This window comes from Saccoglossus kowalevskii, chromosome 7, assembly GCF_978046115.1.
Source record: "Saccoglossus kowalevskii chromosome 7, keSacKowa6.1, whole genome shotgun sequence".
NCBI classification, from domain to species: Eukaryota; Metazoa; Hemichordata; class Enteropneusta; family Harrimaniidae; genus Saccoglossus; species Saccoglossus kowalevskii.
Window position 1 is genome coordinate 15,483,399 of NC_140647.1, and position 18,157 is coordinate 15,501,555.

Consider the following 18,157-nt stretch of genomic DNA (forward strand, 5'->3'; position numbering starts at 1 on the left):
CTTCACATTATTGCACTTTAAAAAACTACCAGTATATAAATAACAAATTAAATATATGAAAAAAAGACAGTAATTAATTACATAGTTAAAAAAATATTTACAGGTCTGTATTTGTTGTCTGAAAATAGAAACAATCACAACAGAAAAAAAAGTACATTTTATTTTACAGAGAAAACATGCTTGCCTGGAGAATTCACATGCGGCAACGGACGTTGCATTCCTGGTCGCTGGGTCTGTGATGGTGGCAACGACTGCCATGATGGAAGTGACGAAACAGAGTGTGGTAAGATACTGTAACAGTTTTAACATAAATAGTATTTCTTTTACAGCTTGCTTCTTCAAGCAATGAATCACTTTTGTGACATCAAAAGTACTTGGAAACCAATGCCACTCCAAATGACTATTTGTTAGTTTGTAGTGAGAATACAATAATGTCTCTTGAAAAACATTATTTTTTATCGATGGAACAGCAACTGCAGATTGAAAACATTGATGCTGCAAATGCACCTATTTACGTTACAGACACACTTTGCTTGAGGGCGCTACAGGTGTATTGTGTATTGCACCTTTCCAATGTTGCTAACCCTAGAAACTAGTCAATATCAGTGTCCTTGTTGGATTTAAGTTTCAAATATCATTTGCAAGATAATTATTATTATTATTATTATTATTATTATTATTATTATTATTATTATTATTATTATTATTATTATTATTATTATGGTAATTTCTAGTTATCCATGTAGTACACAGACCGCATAGTACCATCAGTAGTTGAAATACTTTTACACCTGACATGGTTTATTTTTTTTGGTTCACTTTTAGTGCACACGTGTGAGGAAAACCAATTTACATGTACATCCGGGGATTGTGTGGCACAGAACTTTCGGTGTGATGGATTACCAGACTGTAATGATCACTCGGATGAGTATGGCTGTGGTAAGTCAACCTAGTTAAGTAGGTTAGGGGACCAATTTAAAGAATAGCAGTTATTTTATTTTTATTTCATTATTATGGGGTCGTTTGACAATTTTCTTGAAATATAGTGAATATATTATTGATATTATTAATTATTTTAAAATGACATTTAATTTAGCTACGTTTAATGTGATATGTTAATAATTTTCTATTCAAATTTGCTCCCATAATTCATTGCATATATACCAAGTAACAGTATACTTACAAAGCACATAGTGCTATGTGTTATATTTTGAATATATTTTGAATACATTATCATTGTTAGGTCCTCCAAAGTGTGGAAAAGGTGAATTTCAGTGTCCTGAATCTAAGAAATGCATTGCAAGAATATTTTTATGTGACCATGACTACGACTGTGGCGCTGATGACCACGCTGATGAAGAAGACTGCAGTAAGTTGATGTTTTTGTTTTTATAACTAACTTCTTTGACAATTTACCAAAATGAATAATTACGTTGATTTTAATCTCACTGAAAATTCATGTTGTGCATTGCCTCAACAGAGTTCTGTGATGTCAGAGAATTTTCCTGCGATACCGGTCCTTGTCTTCCCGCCATACATCAGTGTGACGGTCATGATGACTGTGGAGATGGAAGTGATGAATATGGATGTAGTAAGTTATATTTATTTAAAGCAGACCTACACAAGATTTGTTCGGGTAACTTGCGACTTCCGTGGGAAAGTCCTTATCAATATTCAATGTCCTTATCAATAACCCCTTCAAGTTCAAATGCAAATAAGTTTCATACGCATAATTTACAACTTTCTTTGTATAGTCACAACAATGTTGTAATATGAAAACAGACAACAATTTAGACATAGTACATACCTAGACAAGAATTAATTAGTCAAAAATCAAGTGACACCAGGGAAAGTGAGATTGTCACAAAATGTAGCAAATTGTTTTCATAACATTAGATAATTTGATAGGACCAATAAGAAAGTCCCTTCGCTATATTTCAATGTTCATAGGGACTTTCCTAGGGAGTTTGCTAACTCTAAGTACAAATCTTGTTTTCACATGCTATTAAAAACAAAGATACGATTATAACATAAAACAGCTAAGCATCTAATACGTGTTCAAAAACTGATTGTTTAATTCTGACAAATTTAGTAACCGTTTTGTTCAGTGTGTATCTAAGTATGTATATTGTTAGAAAGTATATTATGTAATCCACCAAATATGAATCTCATTTTAGATTGCACCTGCCCTCACGAGTTCACTTGTCGAGATTGCTCTGATTGTTTACCAACACATGAAATTTGTGATGGCATCGAGCAGTGTGCAGATGGATCAGACGAAGAAATGTGTGGTAAGTAAACTTAACATATTCTAGACTCATATACCATAAATTAACAAAGAAGACATAGTGAAATGTAAATGCCAATTGATATATGTTTTCATGCTGAATCCAACCCAGTGATAAATAAAACAATGATCTTTCAGTTTGCGAGGAAGGTCAGTACAACTGTGAAGGTGAAGGATGTTTAGAACCCGAGAAGAGATGTGATGGAAAAGAAGACTGTCCAAAAGGGGATGATGAGGAAGATTGCGGTAAATTAAATTAAATTCAGTTAATTACACAGACACTTCCACATGAATCATTTTAGCATTTTGGTATTCAAATCAACAGCAGTATGCTATCTTGATAACCATACATTAATTATTAGAAACACCACATGTTACATACAGTGTTGATTTACAGATACACAGTTGAGTAAATTTGTATGCAATTTACCATAATCTTGATAAATCTTAATTTGGCTTTATATCTGTAAACCCAAAACGTTCTGAGGGAGTGTTTGAACTTGGAAATATATAAAATAGAAATATTCAGCAATTAAATGACCATTTTAATGCGTAAATTTGTTGAGAATATCCACTGAAATTGGTAATAGCTCAGTTAGGTGCTTTACCATTGACGCTGCAGGTCGGCGTCTTCTACACCGATCTGACGCATATCGCGCAAGGTGTTCCGGGAGTTTGTTCAAAATTTTGAACGTTTCGAAGTCAATCGTCGATTGCCATGTATTTTACGGATATATTAAATCGTTTCAGGGACCTGTTTACTAAATAATGATAAATGAAACTTAGAAAACCTGTAAGAACAAACTGGGCCCAAATTGCGCAAATTTGCAATAAGTTTTTGCTGCTAGTGTCTGGTTCAGAAGGAGTTCTACGCGTGATTTCATCACGTTCAAGGACGTTCTATTTTCGAACTCGTTGAAACCAGAAATTACGCAAGTACTTTTGAACTTCAAACACAAATTTGATTTTTTTTATCATGTGTTAGTTTCTGTTGTTTCAAAGATTGAATTATTTATGATATTAATATTTCACTCACTAAACAATATTTCACTAAAATGATTTAAAAGCAACTTAAATTGGAAAAACAATTATCAAGTTCGTGTATAAACACTAGTGCAAAGAGGCGTTGGAGCGCTATTTTAGCCAAAATCGGCTAGTAAGGCGTCATATGACACAGGTCTGTGCTGGGACAGCACTTCCTGTGACGTCACAACGGGTGCTTTACCTGATTTGTTTGATGTTTTGGGCTCAAATCCCACACTTTGAAAATCTTATATCTCCGCGCCGACTCCGGACCTTGCACCTTGACTAAGGCTGCACACTTATTGCCAAGGTGCAAGGTCAATAACGGTTTACAAGTTATGTACAGTTATCTGTAGCGTTTACACTGGGCACATGAATTCAACTGTATTGATTTTCCCTCTGTACATCAATGAAAAAGTGTCTTGTTTGCAATTAGCATAAATATAATCAATTAATTTAAAAAGAGTGGAAGAACAATAGGTCATGTGACAAAAAGTGGTTATTTATTTATTTATTTATTTATTTATTTATTTATTTATTTATTTATTTATTTATTTATTTATTTATTTACTTATTTGAAGTATGTTAATTTTTACAGCCACTACTAGACCTTCAGTTCCCCTGAAAATTGTTGAAGTTGGAATGACTACCTTGCCCTCAGTAACATGTGGACCAAATCAGTACATATGCACATCAGGTGAATGTATCAACACGATTGAGGTGTGTGATAACAAAACGGACTGCCAATCAGGTGAAGATGAGGCCAGGGATTCATGCGTACCACTTCGTAAGTATAAATATGTTGTCTTTATTGTTTGCAGTATGATTGATATTTTAAAGTAAAAATAACTAATATATTGGATTTTGTTTATATATGGAAAATACAAACCCAACCTATCTACATGACTACTAATAACAAAAAACAGTCTGTTTCAAAGTATTGCTAACTCATGGAGTCATATCTATCCATCTAGCCAAGAAATAAGTGATACCTCTCTTACCCTCTGAGTTGAAGCACTGCATGTCTGCATGTGTGAATGCATAAAACATCAAAGATAAATATAAATTATAACCAGTTACACACACGATGTATGGCATTCAAATAAAATTGTAGCTTGATGATCACGTAGCATCTAAATGGATTGGCTATGTTAATGATCTTGTTAATTCTTGTACAATGTGCTATAATGTTTTACTGTAAAAAACTTTATTTATGCTTGGAATAAATTTTCGCTGCTTTTGCTGACGAGTTGATTCAGTGAAAGTAAAATCCAGTGAATATATCTCTTTTCCTATATTTTATCAAAAATCAGTGAAAATAAACTTCATACAAAATACCCCAAAAAGTCTTTTCAGCAAAAATTTATTCCAGTTAAAATAAAGTATTTTAAAGTATATATCATCACATCATTAATTTCACACACTATAACATGTAGCTTAATTTACTGATTATATATGAATTATACACCCACTTTACAGCCGCAATCGATGGTGGTTGGTCAACATGGTCTGAGTGGACAGAATGTCCAACCACATGCGACGTATCCAGTAAAAGACGATTTCGGACATGTATTGATCCAGAGCCTTCAAATGGTGGTAGAGTGTGCGAGGGAAGAGAAGAAGAAACTGAAGAGTGTGCAGAGGAACCATGTCCGGGTAAGTCTGTCTTTGAGTTATATTTAGATATATATCTGGGATTGATTAGTTATGGAATGTTAAGATAAGATGTACAATATATAGTTTTTGGTGTACCAAAGGATAAAGATAGCTAACGTGACATGAAATAGAAGTACATGTAGAAACAATCTATGGCAGTCATTAATTTGTATTTATCGTGTGACTTCACATATGATTTCATGATTATGCTGTAAACTGCTTTCATTTCACAAAAACAAATTGTTCGCAAATCATTGAAAACAGCCGAATTTTGTTGCAGTGAAAATGTTTCTACCATTCTACAACACAGCCTTTCTGTGACAACATTTTATCTTCATGAATGACATAAAATTATCAAATCACAAACATTAGCAGTGAAAATTTGGCAGTTTACATCATCCCCCTCTGATTACCATTTTATAATAGTACGCCATGTATTTATTTAGTTGCTGATAAAAGTTATTTTTCTTGTACCTTTCATTAATACTAGTTGATGGAAATTGGACACCCTGGTCACCTTGGAGACCATGTACCAATACATGTGATGGTGGAAGCAAACTGAGATTCCGATCATGTTCAAACGGACGACCTCAATTTGGCGGCGCTCCTTGCCCAGGAGCACCATTTCAAACTGCCGGTTGTAACATGCAGCCTTGTGGTGGTGAGTAATTTCACAATACTTGTTTGTCTTTCAAATCAAGCAGGTTGTTTCTTTTGTTCGGCAACTTTTTTGTATATTTGACTTCCAGAGGAATGCGTTGACGGGAAGGTCGAACTGACTGCAGACCAATGCCACGGAACATGTCCTCGTTCGTGTAATGCTTTGAGCAACAGTGTGGAATGTCTCGACACGTGCGAACCAGGTTGTCATTGTCCAGAAAACCAACTCTTGGACAAGAACGGAGTTTGCGTTGAAACTGAAAACTGTGGCTGTTTCTATGATGGTGAAATGTATGCTATTGGGGAAATCGTCAAAAAAAAGGATTGTAATAACTGGTAAGATCAAATTACTACGACAAGTAAATATGATTACTTTGATAATAAATGTGATTAAAAATATTACTCCAGTTATTAAACAATACAACTTACAATAAAAAATCATATGACTGATAAACTGATTCAGACATCCCTATCGGCAAATATAGAAAGGCAAAATTATTCATACACAGGCATATATTAAAATGAACTTTGTTGTAAATGTATACCTAACAACTATTTTCATTTGCAGTACTTGTGAATCAGGCGGTGTCCTCCACTGTACAGAACACGAATGTGACGGTATGGTTTGAAAATTATATCACTTCTATCAATACTTTGTCAAGAAATTTAAACTAAAACTTTCTTTAAAATTTCTGACTTGTTTTAAATTATAAATAATACAAGAATGAAACACGAAACTTATTTCCATGGAAACTTTTTGCTTGGCTATTTTGTTAATTTGCAAAACACGAACTGTTATCATATCTGATTGCCATCCATTGAACCAGTTAAACGATTCAGATCAGAGATATTATCACTGTATTTTCTTAATCTCTGCAATCATTTTAAGTAAACAGTATTATATTATTTCCAGTTGATTGCATGTGGAGCGAATGGACCCCGTGGGGTGAATGTCCGGTCACGTGTAGTGGTTCCGATTATGTTGGGCAGCAGAAACGATACAGATACCCCGATCCACAGGCTACTGGTAATGGTGAAAGATGTACCTCCTCCAAAGAAGTTGATGTCAATGATTGCAATACGGAACCATGTCCAAGTATGTTGTTTACACATAGCTGCATATTCTCTGGGAAAGAGCTACATCACACTCACCACTCTACCCTGTATTTCTATGGGCTGTGCATGAGTGGCTGTGGAATGCTGGTCAAAGAGCCAGTGAAAACAGTTAAAGATGAGAAAACTGCACAAAAACAAATTGAAAATACCTGAAGTGAAAATGTTTGCTTTCAAAAATATTGTATAGCATGTATGCTATTACACAGGCATTGTGACATAACATATTTGTTTGTATAAGTCTCTTATCATCTGTTCTTCTTTTTTGTGTTACAGTTCCTGGACAATGGACTCCATGGTCACCATGGCGACAGTGCACCAAATCTTGTGAGACTGGTCTCAAAATGAGATTCAGGAGCTGTACTGCAAACAGACCTGCAAATGGAGGTGTCGCATGCCCAGGAAAACCGATAGATATGTTCGGATGCAATGTCCTTCCTTGTGGTAGGAATATGTGTTAACATTAACATATCTACAATGTATGATTTACTGATTGTACATTTGTTTTCGATGGCCGTGTTAAGTGGGATGTTCATTACAGATGCTAAGTGATTGATCCGTACTTGGTATTTATGTTGAGTTGCGTACATGTACTGTTATAGTATGTAAGTTGAAACACATCATTCTAACTTGTAATAGATTGTAAGTTTGGAATATAATTCCTTTTTCAGACACGGAATGCCAAGAACCAAAAGAATTCAAAGAATGTTCCTGTCCACAAACATGTGAACATCTGTCCGGTGCAGCGTACTGCGAAGAGAACTGTGAAACTGGCTGCTATTGTCCTGAAGGAATGGTCCTACATGTAGGTTACTTGAATAACTTTTTACAACTTTACATATACTGTAATCCCCAAATAATTTTGGAATAAGCATATCTCAGATACTAATTTTTTATGATACAATCGATGTACAGTGTGATAGTCTTTTTATAGGTGATTGCTATCACGTAGTGCTACTTTTGAAACACTGGGAATGTCACTTGGATACTGTCAAAAACAATCGAAACGCAATAATTGACCGAAAAACATGTTTAGGGTAGTACTGGTAACAACCACAAAGTCAGGTGATTTAAAGAAGAGTATAATTTCTGAAATAGGAAATAATTACTGTAAATGCATTTATTATTCACTGGGTTTTAATTTCGCTAGTTTCGCTGATAAGTAAAATCCATTATTAAATTAAATCTACATGAACATGTAAAATAACAGTAAAACTTATTGTTTCCTTGACAACTTCATGAAATTAAAACACAGTGAATATGCTCAAAACATCAAAATAGTGAAATTAAATGTTAATGAAAATAAATAGTTTTGTAGTAATACATAATTGATAGTTAAATACTAAAATAAACAAACTGTCAATGAATTGGAAACTAAACTATCAACATTTATTGTTTCAGAATGACACGTGCATGCCAGTATCTGAATGTCCATGCTTAGATGCAGATGGTAATGTCTATGAGAATGGACAAGCAGTGCCAGATGAATGTAACACATGGTAAGTATCAAGTTAACTCAGAGCGGTGTGTGTGCATGCTATTGCTATTGTATCGTTTGCTTTTATTTGCATTTTTTGGGATGTTATAATAACATGTTTTATATTTAATGCATTTTTCCATAATTTTAATACTAACGTTGCAACAATTTGTAAAATCTTTTCAGTACGTGTCATGAAGGTAACTTGATAGACTGTACCGAAGATGTATGTGATGGTGAGTTATTTATATTTGTTATATTTATTATTTATTATACATTGTATCTACATAATAATGAAATTACTATGTAATTACATATATATATAATATATTTTTATAGATCTAGCAACAAAAACATTAGTCTAAGAATATTTACCGTCCTGTAAATCGCTAAAATTGTATTCATTTCAAAACATAACTGCATTCATTTGAGCATCACTACTATTTAAGCATTCAATATCATTGACATCACATTCAAACACTAGATCACACTAGCTACGCTACACATCGTTGATACAATCACCATACTACTAGCAACAAAAACAATATATAAGAATATTTACCGTCCTGTAAACCGCTAAAATTGTATTCGTTTCAAAACATATCTGCATTAATTTGAACATGCACTACTATTGAAGCACATTGCATTCAAACACTAGATCACACTAGCTTTGCTACACATTGTTGGTACAATAGCCATCTCCCTTTGATCAAATGCGGTATTCTACTGATCACCTCATTGCAAACAATGGAGATATAATTCCTACATTTTGCTCTGCAGTTGATGGGGACTGGAGCTCATGGTCTGCATGGAGTGACTGTGATAAGCCATGTGAAGGAGGTGTGTCTCGCAGATATCGTGGATGTGTTAATCCTGCACCCAAAGGTCTCGGCAGAGATTGTGAAGGAACAGATGTAGAAAATAAACCATGTAATACTGAACCATGTGAAGGCAAGTTGTTTGTCATACATTTCAAATTCATTCATTCATTCATTCCTTTTTTCAGCCTGTTAGTTGTTTGTTTATTGATTTGTATATTTATTTATTTGTTCATTCATTCATTCATTCATTCATTCATTCATTGAAATCTTTTTTCAGAGGATGGTGCATGGGGATCATGGTCACCTTGGTCAGAATGTACTGTAACCTGTGGAGCGGGTGTTACGACTCGTACCCGGGATTGTGATGATCCTGCACCAGCTGGAGGGGGTCGACCTTGTCCTGGAAACGAAACGGATATCAGTAGTTGCTTACCTTCGGAATGTCCAGGTAATATTCATCAAATATTCTGCATGTTCTTCTTGATAAATTATTTTGTGAAGTCAAATCTGTAAAAATTTTAATTTGTTAAAATGTTATATTTATATTAATATGCATTTCTTGTAATGAAGAAAACAAAATGAAATAGCTAAATACACTTGTGAACATTATGTGTATGAGAAACTATAAAGAAAGACATTAATAGGTTTCATTCAGTTTTCATCAGAGCTTTCATTATGATCAATTTGTTATTTTTTCTCTAAAAGTAACTACATGCGTTAATGGTACTGCTTGGGATGAATGTGGACCAGACTGTCCTCGTACATGTGCAGATCTAGAAAACTGCATCCCCCAATGTGCACAGGGATGTTACTGTACAGAAGATGATGAAGTGTTGAATCCTGAAGGTGACTGCGTGAAACCTTCGGAATGTCCTTGCAGAAACCCGGACACTGGGGAAATTATTCCACTCGGTGCTACGGTGGAGCAAGACTGTAATATCTGGTAAGTTCAATTATTTGGACTGTAACTATAATCGAGCTTTGTTGATTCTTTATTCCATACTTATTGGTTTTATATTTACTTTTAGCGAGTGTGTTGAAGGTCGAATGATGTGTACAGAAGAAGATTGTCCAGGTAAAATCTCTTGAATATACGATGCTATTATTGCATGCATGTGTATATATCAATTCCTTAGCCTTGTCGGTCATGGGTGCCCCACTTATACACTTTTCTTCACCATAAATCTTTCTCACCCATACTTCTCCCACTCCATTCCTTCAAATCATCACTCCATTGTCTCTACTGTCTTCCCCTTCCTCCTTCAACCAGACCATCTATGACCATCGCATTTCTGCCCTTTTTTCTTATTTGATGGCTATAAAATTTCATTTTTCGTCTCTTAACCATATCAACCACTGTCTTCATTTCCTGTCAAATTTTCCCTGACCAACGTCTGCAGCACATATTCATTTGTCTTCTTCTCTTTCCATGAAACATCCAGCAACCGTCTGTAACACTTCATCTCAAATACTGCCAGTTTCTTCTCACTTATCTTGCTCAATGTCCAGCTTTCGCTTTGCAAGTGCAGACAATGCTTATCCAATGTGATTAATCACCTCTTTTTCAGACTTTTCCGTAATTGTAGCGCCTAGATACTTGAATGTATGAATGCATGTGTGCCTATTACATATTCTTACTAACAGTTTTGTTGCAAATAAAGACATCTTGTCATAAACATGAATAATTCCTTCTCTTGTAGTTGACGGTGAATGGACATCATGGTCGCCATGGAGTGAATGTGACGTCAAATGTGAGGGAAGACCCACTATACAGTTCAGAACTAGAACATGCACAAGTCCAGAACCTAGTAATGGTGGGAGGGAATGTGAAGGTGCACCAGATCAAACCGCAAACTGTCCAGAGATGCCTTGTCCAAGTAAGAACTAGTGTCAATATTTTTTTTATATCACACATACATGAATTCAAAATGCAATATATTTACATTGAGTAATTTCATTCTGTATGCGGTTTATATTGCCTCAACATATGTTCTGTATTTATTCTTGGTTTAGTAAGTATAGTCACAGTCCCTGGACTAGTATAGTAACCACTTATTTCGCCTTAGTAATTCTTTTGTATATGCATGTCAATTTAGTAAAAGTACTACATCACTGCAGTATTTCCACGTATAAGGTTGTGTTATGTAGTTTTTCTTTAAGAATTCTATATGTATTTGCTTTTACTTAGGAACTGGGAGCTGGGGTCCTTGGGATAATTGGTCTGGTTGTGAAAGATGTGAAATTGGTGAACAAACCAGAAAACGATTCTGTACTAGGCCATATCCAATAGCAGGTGGAACAGAAGAATCAGGATGCCCAGGAAACACCACGCAAACTAAAGCGTGTCCATTAGATGAAGATTGTAGTATGTATACCCTTTTTAATTTTAGTTAGCAGATATTATTGTCTACAGCACTGATCGAATCACACATTATTATTGGTATTATGTCTCTCATTTTAAAAATGCAATGTGGATGAAAATATGTAATTTATATTATTGTTGCTTGATACGTCATATTGATGAATGTTTCATATGATGATTAATTATAAATTAAAAACTTTATTTTTACAAAACCTTTATACAGTAAACCCTTATTCAAAATGTTTAACACATGATAATGTTATTTTTGTAGAGTGCTTAGATGAACAGACATGGAGTGAATGTGCCAGCATATGTCCAAGGACGTGTGAAGATTTACAGGAAGGTGTCGCTTGTTTAAATGACGAATGCACACCGGGATGTGAATGTCCATTGGGTACTGTCCTACAAGACGAAATGTGTGTGCCCCCAGAAGAATGCAGATGTAAATACCCCATGTCAGAGGTTGTTAAATTGTTAGGTAAGTACAACTAAATTTTTTTGCAACATGTGTTGTAATGAAGATAAAGATAATTTAGATAAACTGGAACACTGACAATGATCAGTGACTGAGATAAGTATGATTATAACACAAATAGCTATGATATTTCTATGTATTACATATATTTGAAAGAATGTATCTTGTTAATGTCACAGGGTTTTTAAACCCATTCCAAATTGACAATAACATAGTGCCTCTGTATTGTAATCACTGTAAATCTTGAGACAAGTTTAGCTATGTATAAGTAGTTAATTAATTAATAAACGCTGCTCGGACTGATAAATATGATATATGGATAATATTTGGTAATCATAGTCCTAAGTAACTATTAAAAATAGCTAGGCATTTCGAGCAATGGCTCTTTACTATTAGCTATGTATAGACTTGTCTCTAGCTGTGTAAAATTATATGGGCAACAAAAAACACATAATCAGACTTGAATGTTTTGGCAACCAACAATAAAAAAAACCTCAGAGTAGTAGACGTCATTCATAAGTGTAGTTAGAGAGCTATACATGAATTGACTTGTCTAGCTACATGTAATAATAATAATAATAATAATAATAATAATAATAATACACTCTATTGATATCGTATCCTTTATAGGATCTTGAGTTAAATTACAATAAAGTGACGATGGAAAAAGAAATGATGAAAATAACAGAAAAAAACTTGCACATATGCCTTGATATTAATATTGTAGTTTGTTTGGATGGCAATGGAGGCATGTATGTGTAGAACTATATATGATCAAATAAAATAAACATTAAACAAATCTATCAACTGCAACATTTAACAGGAGTATATTGTTACAACAAGCGAGCTTGGTCACCATAGTTAAAATGCAAGGTGCCCAACGTGAGCTGCAAACCCATGACCATGGAATTATTAAAAAGTCCCCACAATTATTTATGATAGTACAGTTTGGCTGAAGATGGCACTATCCTCAAAAGGGTTCTATAATGATTACTACGATTGCACTGAAAAAAAAACACTGAGTGTATATTTGAGTTCATTCAGTTTGCATTTAATTTTATATATTTATCTTATTTATGATTGTTTGATTATTTTATCACAGATGATGGACTAACTAATCAGGCAACATCTGGTCCAGCTGAAGAAGCAGTTGCAGAAGTTCTCAGTCAAAGTATGTAGTATGTTTTAAAAGAACCATGTATTTAAGCAAATACCCCATAAATAAAAACAAATTATTCATTGAGATGAATTTTTATGAACGATATTCCAATGTTTATTGATTCTGCACATCTGCACATTGGCAGCTTTACCAAACTGACGTGTCTCAGAATTTTGCTAATTTGATTATTTCATGAAAATTTTTTGGGGGAATTTGATGGTGACATATATTTGGATGTTTCAAATGAGCCATGGTCATGTTAACTTTACATTCTCTGTCACACACCATGACAAAACATGATACACAATCGATATAGTCGGCCAACTTGTAGATAAGCATGGACAAAAATCCTTGACTTTAGGTCAAAGGCACTATCTTCGCAATAAATAAATGATGACACACATGCTTTAATGGCTTAATCTCAATTGTGTATTAAAGTTAACTTTATTTTAAAATATTCACATATAGTTATGCATACCATTAAGTTATGTGTATGTGACTTGAAGAGTTATTAAATTGTCTTGTGTATGTATGTTACTTTAGTAGGTACCACGCTATCATTACCAGAAGGTGGTGTTGAGAACCTCAAGCCTGGCCCAGGTAATATGCCCTATACTATACAATTGATGATATCAACATATATGTTGATCAAACCACAATTTATGTACAACAAAGCTGCTAACAACTATTATTAATCACCAGTTGTAATAAAATTGAAATTTGGAATACATTCAAAGGGGGAGTTTTGACTTGTCAAAAATATTTGTATTAGTTTGTTTACGAAGTTACTGAAAAATGGACAAGTTGTTTGGATAAATGTAAAATAATAAAGAGCATCACTGTTTATTTAGCTTTATTGGTGGGGTATTTGGACTATCATGTGACATTATATGTTTGGAATAAACTCAAATTGTTGGTGTTATTTGTTGTCATGGGACCTGAGTATTGGAGGACTATCATATGATCAATATCAACTTTCTACTAATAATGAATGATTGTATCTATATTGTAAAAGTCAGGCCTCTAGCAAAGCAGTACCAATTTAATTACTATCTGATTTGTATTTTTTTTTATGAATGATCCACCTCAGCACGACAATTAATACACTCAATTAAATGCGAGTAGTCAAGACAATCACCACATTTAGTATTATTCACTCACTATGCCAGTTTTCAAATGATCCCATTTTTTGGAACATTCAAACAATGCTGATAATAAAGTAATAATCAACAGTTTGCATGTGGCTATTATTAATAATTTAAATCATTTCTTCTGGTAACAGAGAAAGACGCATTGGCAGAAGAATTAGTCAAACTACTTGAGACCAAGGAATTAAATCCAGGGGAGATTGTCACTGTAAAATGTAACAACTGCACATGTGAAGCCGGTCATTTGATTTGTGACAAAAAAGAATGTAAAGGTAAATTATTTTTCATGTCAAGGGTTTTCTATAAGTTTCTACTATTGTTAACAAAATCTAGTTACATATAAAACCTATCAATACCCTGCTAACAAATTAATGACATTCTGTTGATAGTTGATGGAAATTGGGCATCATGGTCACCATGGTTTGAATGTAGTGTCACATGTGGCGGCTCTATTCAAACAAGAAGACGATTGTGCGCAAACCCACCACCTTCTAGTGGTGGAAAGCCATGTATTGGCCGCGCTGAAGACACAACACCATGTAATGAGGAACCATGTCCAAGTAAGTTAGAGAAAATACATAGGATATAATGCAAGGGTATATGCAGGCTTCTGAGATCAAAATATAATGTGTATAGGCAGACTGAACAATTTTATCACATGGAAGACTTCAAATGAATCATCTGTACATTAAACACTGATTTTGTCCTGGAGAACTGGTTCTTATAATGCCCTTATTTCAAAAGGGAATATTCCATTTAGTATTCCATTTGTGAATGGAGTACATGTGTCACATGACTAGTCAGTGCTCTGAATGTGTTGCTATTGCTCTGATGTCATTTGCATATTGATGTACTCGAGATCTAATTCTGAGAATCGTTGTCAACACATCAAGAAGTTTGAGCATATTAATCTACTATTCTTTGCATTCTTTGAGTTATTTATTGCGCAGTGAGGACCGAAACACATCATTTTTATCATATCCATTCGGTAGGGTCTATTCTTCTATACTAAAAAATGTTTGTTTTGTGGTCTTAGCATGTACTACATTTTATTTGGGTTTCTAGTGCTAGACAAACAGACTATGGCCGTTTTACTGTATCACACCTAGCTCATATTTGTTTGTGCTGATTGAGATTACTTGTATGAGCAGTTTGGTTGTCATATAGAATAATACATTTCAATGTCAAGAATTGCTTAATGTTATCAGAGCTGCATGCTAGGCTGGATGATTTGTAATTATATATACTACTTATACCCACTTGAATATGCAGATTATATATCAAACACAATGTGTATGTATTACATACATAACAAATCTTACGTCTACATTCTATTTATTTTAGGTCAACTACCACCTCCTCTACCAGAAGTGTGTCTAGTTGATATGTCCGTCTATGATGATATCAATCAACAAGCTGATGACAAATCACAAATAGAAAAACCAGAAGCGGGACAACCTGTTGGACATCTTAAAGATGGGACCTTAGTTTATCCTGGAGATGAATTGGATTCAGATGTAACATTATTTCTTGAATGTGGGAATTGGTGAGTTATCATGTATATAATATGTGAATTGTGGACTGTGATTAAGATTGTTAGTACATGGTAAAACAACATATACGAGTCAACTATGTATAAGTGCTGTATTTTCATTTAGAATTTATTTTCACTGAAGGAAAATTAATTCTAGCTAAAGCTATTTTACAGTACTCAATCATCGTTTTTTTTTTCCACTGCAGTACATGCGATCATACTTCATTAAATTGCAAACCAGGTGCATGCACAGGTATGTAAATTTATTATATATATAATTTAATTGAAATTGAATTTTTATTTCTTTGTTAAATTATTGAGTTAGTTTGATCTGAACTGAGCTTCCTGTTTCAATATATTTTTTTTAATATAATTTTTATTAATTGTATAATGGCCTCTGGCCCATTACAATCATACAAATTAATTATTGACAAGAAATAAATTTACATTACAAAATATGTATGAAAATATAGATGAAGAGGGTGTCAATAGATAATATAAGCACTATATAATGTGATGGGGATATTAATATGTATATACATACATGCTTATTAGGTTATTCTCATTTGATCTTTGATTAAAAAACACTTAATAAATAAAGCTAACGAGTTAATGATTTGGCTTTTAGAGGAACTTAATAGTTGTACTAAAGTATTCAAATTTGGGGTTTGTGTCTCATTTGGGAGATACTTTTTCCTGATTATGTCGCATGAAGTGCATTTTAGTAAAAAAATGATATTCATCATCAATTTCTTGCAGGCATAATTGACAAATACGGCCCTCCCTAGGGATATTATTATGTCTGCCTCTTTCTATTTCTAACGGATGGCACGCACATCTTAATCTTGCTATTGCTCTGTGCAATTTTCATTGTGGCAATGACACATAGCTTCCTGTTTCATTGTTGTAAAAAAGGCAAATTTACCAATTATTATTATGCTGATTCGATTCCCAGAGGATGGAAACTGGAGTTCATGGTCACCCTGGGGCGAGTGCGATCGCACATGTGGTGAAACAGCAGAGCAAGTCAGAAGTAGAACATGTGACAATCCATCACCTGCCAATGGTGGCAGAGAGTGTGTTGGGCCTGAAATAGACAGAAAATATTGCAGTGTTCCAGAATGTGCAGGTATTTCTTGATTCGTAAATTGAATTTCATGTTTCAAATACTATATCGTTCAAGGCAATCAATAAGTCAGCCAAGTGAGTCAGAAGTCGTTATTCACTCATTGTATTAGCATTTACTGAATAATTTCGTTTTTTTTTATTCAGTAAATGGTGAGTGGACACCATGGTCTGAATGGAGTGAGTGCTCAGCAACTTGCAATGGAGGCTTCATCAACAGATACAGAGACTGCACAGACCCAGAACCTCAGAATGGTGGAGAAAACTGTCCCGATCTTGCTCAGAACACTGAAAGATGTAATACTGATCCATGTGAAGGTGAAGTTGTTATTTGTTATCACTACAATCAAATCAAATCAAATCAAATCAATTCAAATATTTATATCAATACTTATTGAAGCCAAACATCAAACTATGTTACTTAGCCTTGAAGTCAGACAAGTTAAATAGTGTTACCATGGTAACCTAGCACTGAGCATCTATTCGTTGTTTACACCAAACAATATATGACGAATTTCAAGTCTGTCCATATTTGTCCAAAATATCAACTACTGTAAAATATTTTTAATTATTTTGACTATTTTCACTGAAATGAATCAGTGACAAATACAATCCAGTGAAAATGTTTGTTTTCTTATATTTTACTATTAACTCATCAAAAATCAGTGAAAATAAAATAAAGAAAAAAACTACCATTGAAAATGTTTTTTTGAGCAAAAATTAATTCCAGTAAAAATATTTTTTTTTACAGTATATGTTCCTACACTACTCACTCAGAATGAAAACTCAATTGAACATTGCAAGGTATGAAACATTTACTGACTGTTCCATTAACTTAATACACATTTTGTTCTATTCACAGAGGAATGTACTGATGGAAAAGAGTATACAAATTGTGAGGATGTAGTTTGTCCTGCTACTTGTGATGAACTATCCGAGAAGACGAATTGTGCGGAGTGTGTTCCTGGTTGTCATTGTGCTGAAGGTAAAGTTGAACAAGACGGAGAATGTGTGGATGTATCTGAATGCAGATGCCCATTTGATATGTCAGCGCTTATAAAAGTACAAGGACCACTGACAACTCCTGCAAAAAGTGTTATTGAAGAAATTGCAACAACACCCAGAATTAGACTGACCGGCCCAGAACCAGGTGAACCATTTGGACCGGGTGGTCCACTCGGGCAAGGTGGGCCAGGGGGGCCTGGAGGACCTGGTGGACCTGGAGGACCTGGAGGACCTGGTATGTTTGCTTAAATTTTCATTATTTACAAAACATTTCTTCACTTGCTAATATTTTATAGTTAAAACCATCTGATA

The 18,157-nt window shown here is 34.1% G+C and overlaps 2 protein-coding genes across 2 annotated transcripts; both read left to right on the plus strand.

The window, feature by feature from the left end:
- The first annotated feature begins 894 nt into the window (after positions 1 to 894).
- On the plus strand, positions 895 to 6,255 carry LOC146740472 (SCO-spondin-like). The gene is made up of 10 exons (XM_085501798.1): positions 895 to 928; positions 1,244 to 1,369; positions 1,481 to 1,591; positions 2,178 to 2,291; positions 2,426 to 2,533; positions 3,909 to 4,097; positions 4,790 to 4,966; positions 5,457 to 5,627; positions 5,716 to 5,962; positions 6,195 to 6,255. The coding sequence occupies exons 1-10, from the start codon at positions 895 to 897 to the stop codon at positions 6,253 to 6,255; spliced, it is 1,338 nt and encodes a 445-aa protein (XP_085357924.1).
- Positions 6,256 to 7,155: 900 nt separating this feature from the next.
- On the plus strand, positions 7,156 to 18,094 carry LOC100374219 (SCO-spondin-like). The gene is made up of 20 exons (XM_078007677.2): positions 7,156 to 7,183; positions 7,411 to 7,544; positions 8,141 to 8,238; positions 8,403 to 8,452; positions 8,997 to 9,167; positions 9,315 to 9,485; positions 9,743 to 9,980; positions 10,066 to 10,112; positions 10,738 to 10,914; positions 11,226 to 11,402; positions 11,671 to 11,877; positions 12,977 to 13,045; positions 13,577 to 13,633; positions 14,316 to 14,453; positions 14,571 to 14,741; positions 15,526 to 15,727; positions 15,922 to 15,968; positions 16,671 to 16,844; positions 16,988 to 17,158; positions 17,703 to 18,094. Exons 1-20 carry the CDS (start codon positions 7,156 to 7,158, stop codon positions 18,092 to 18,094), a joined length of 2,919 nt encoding a protein of 972 aa, XP_077863803.2.
- The last annotated feature ends 63 nt before the right edge of the window (positions 18,095 to 18,157 follow it).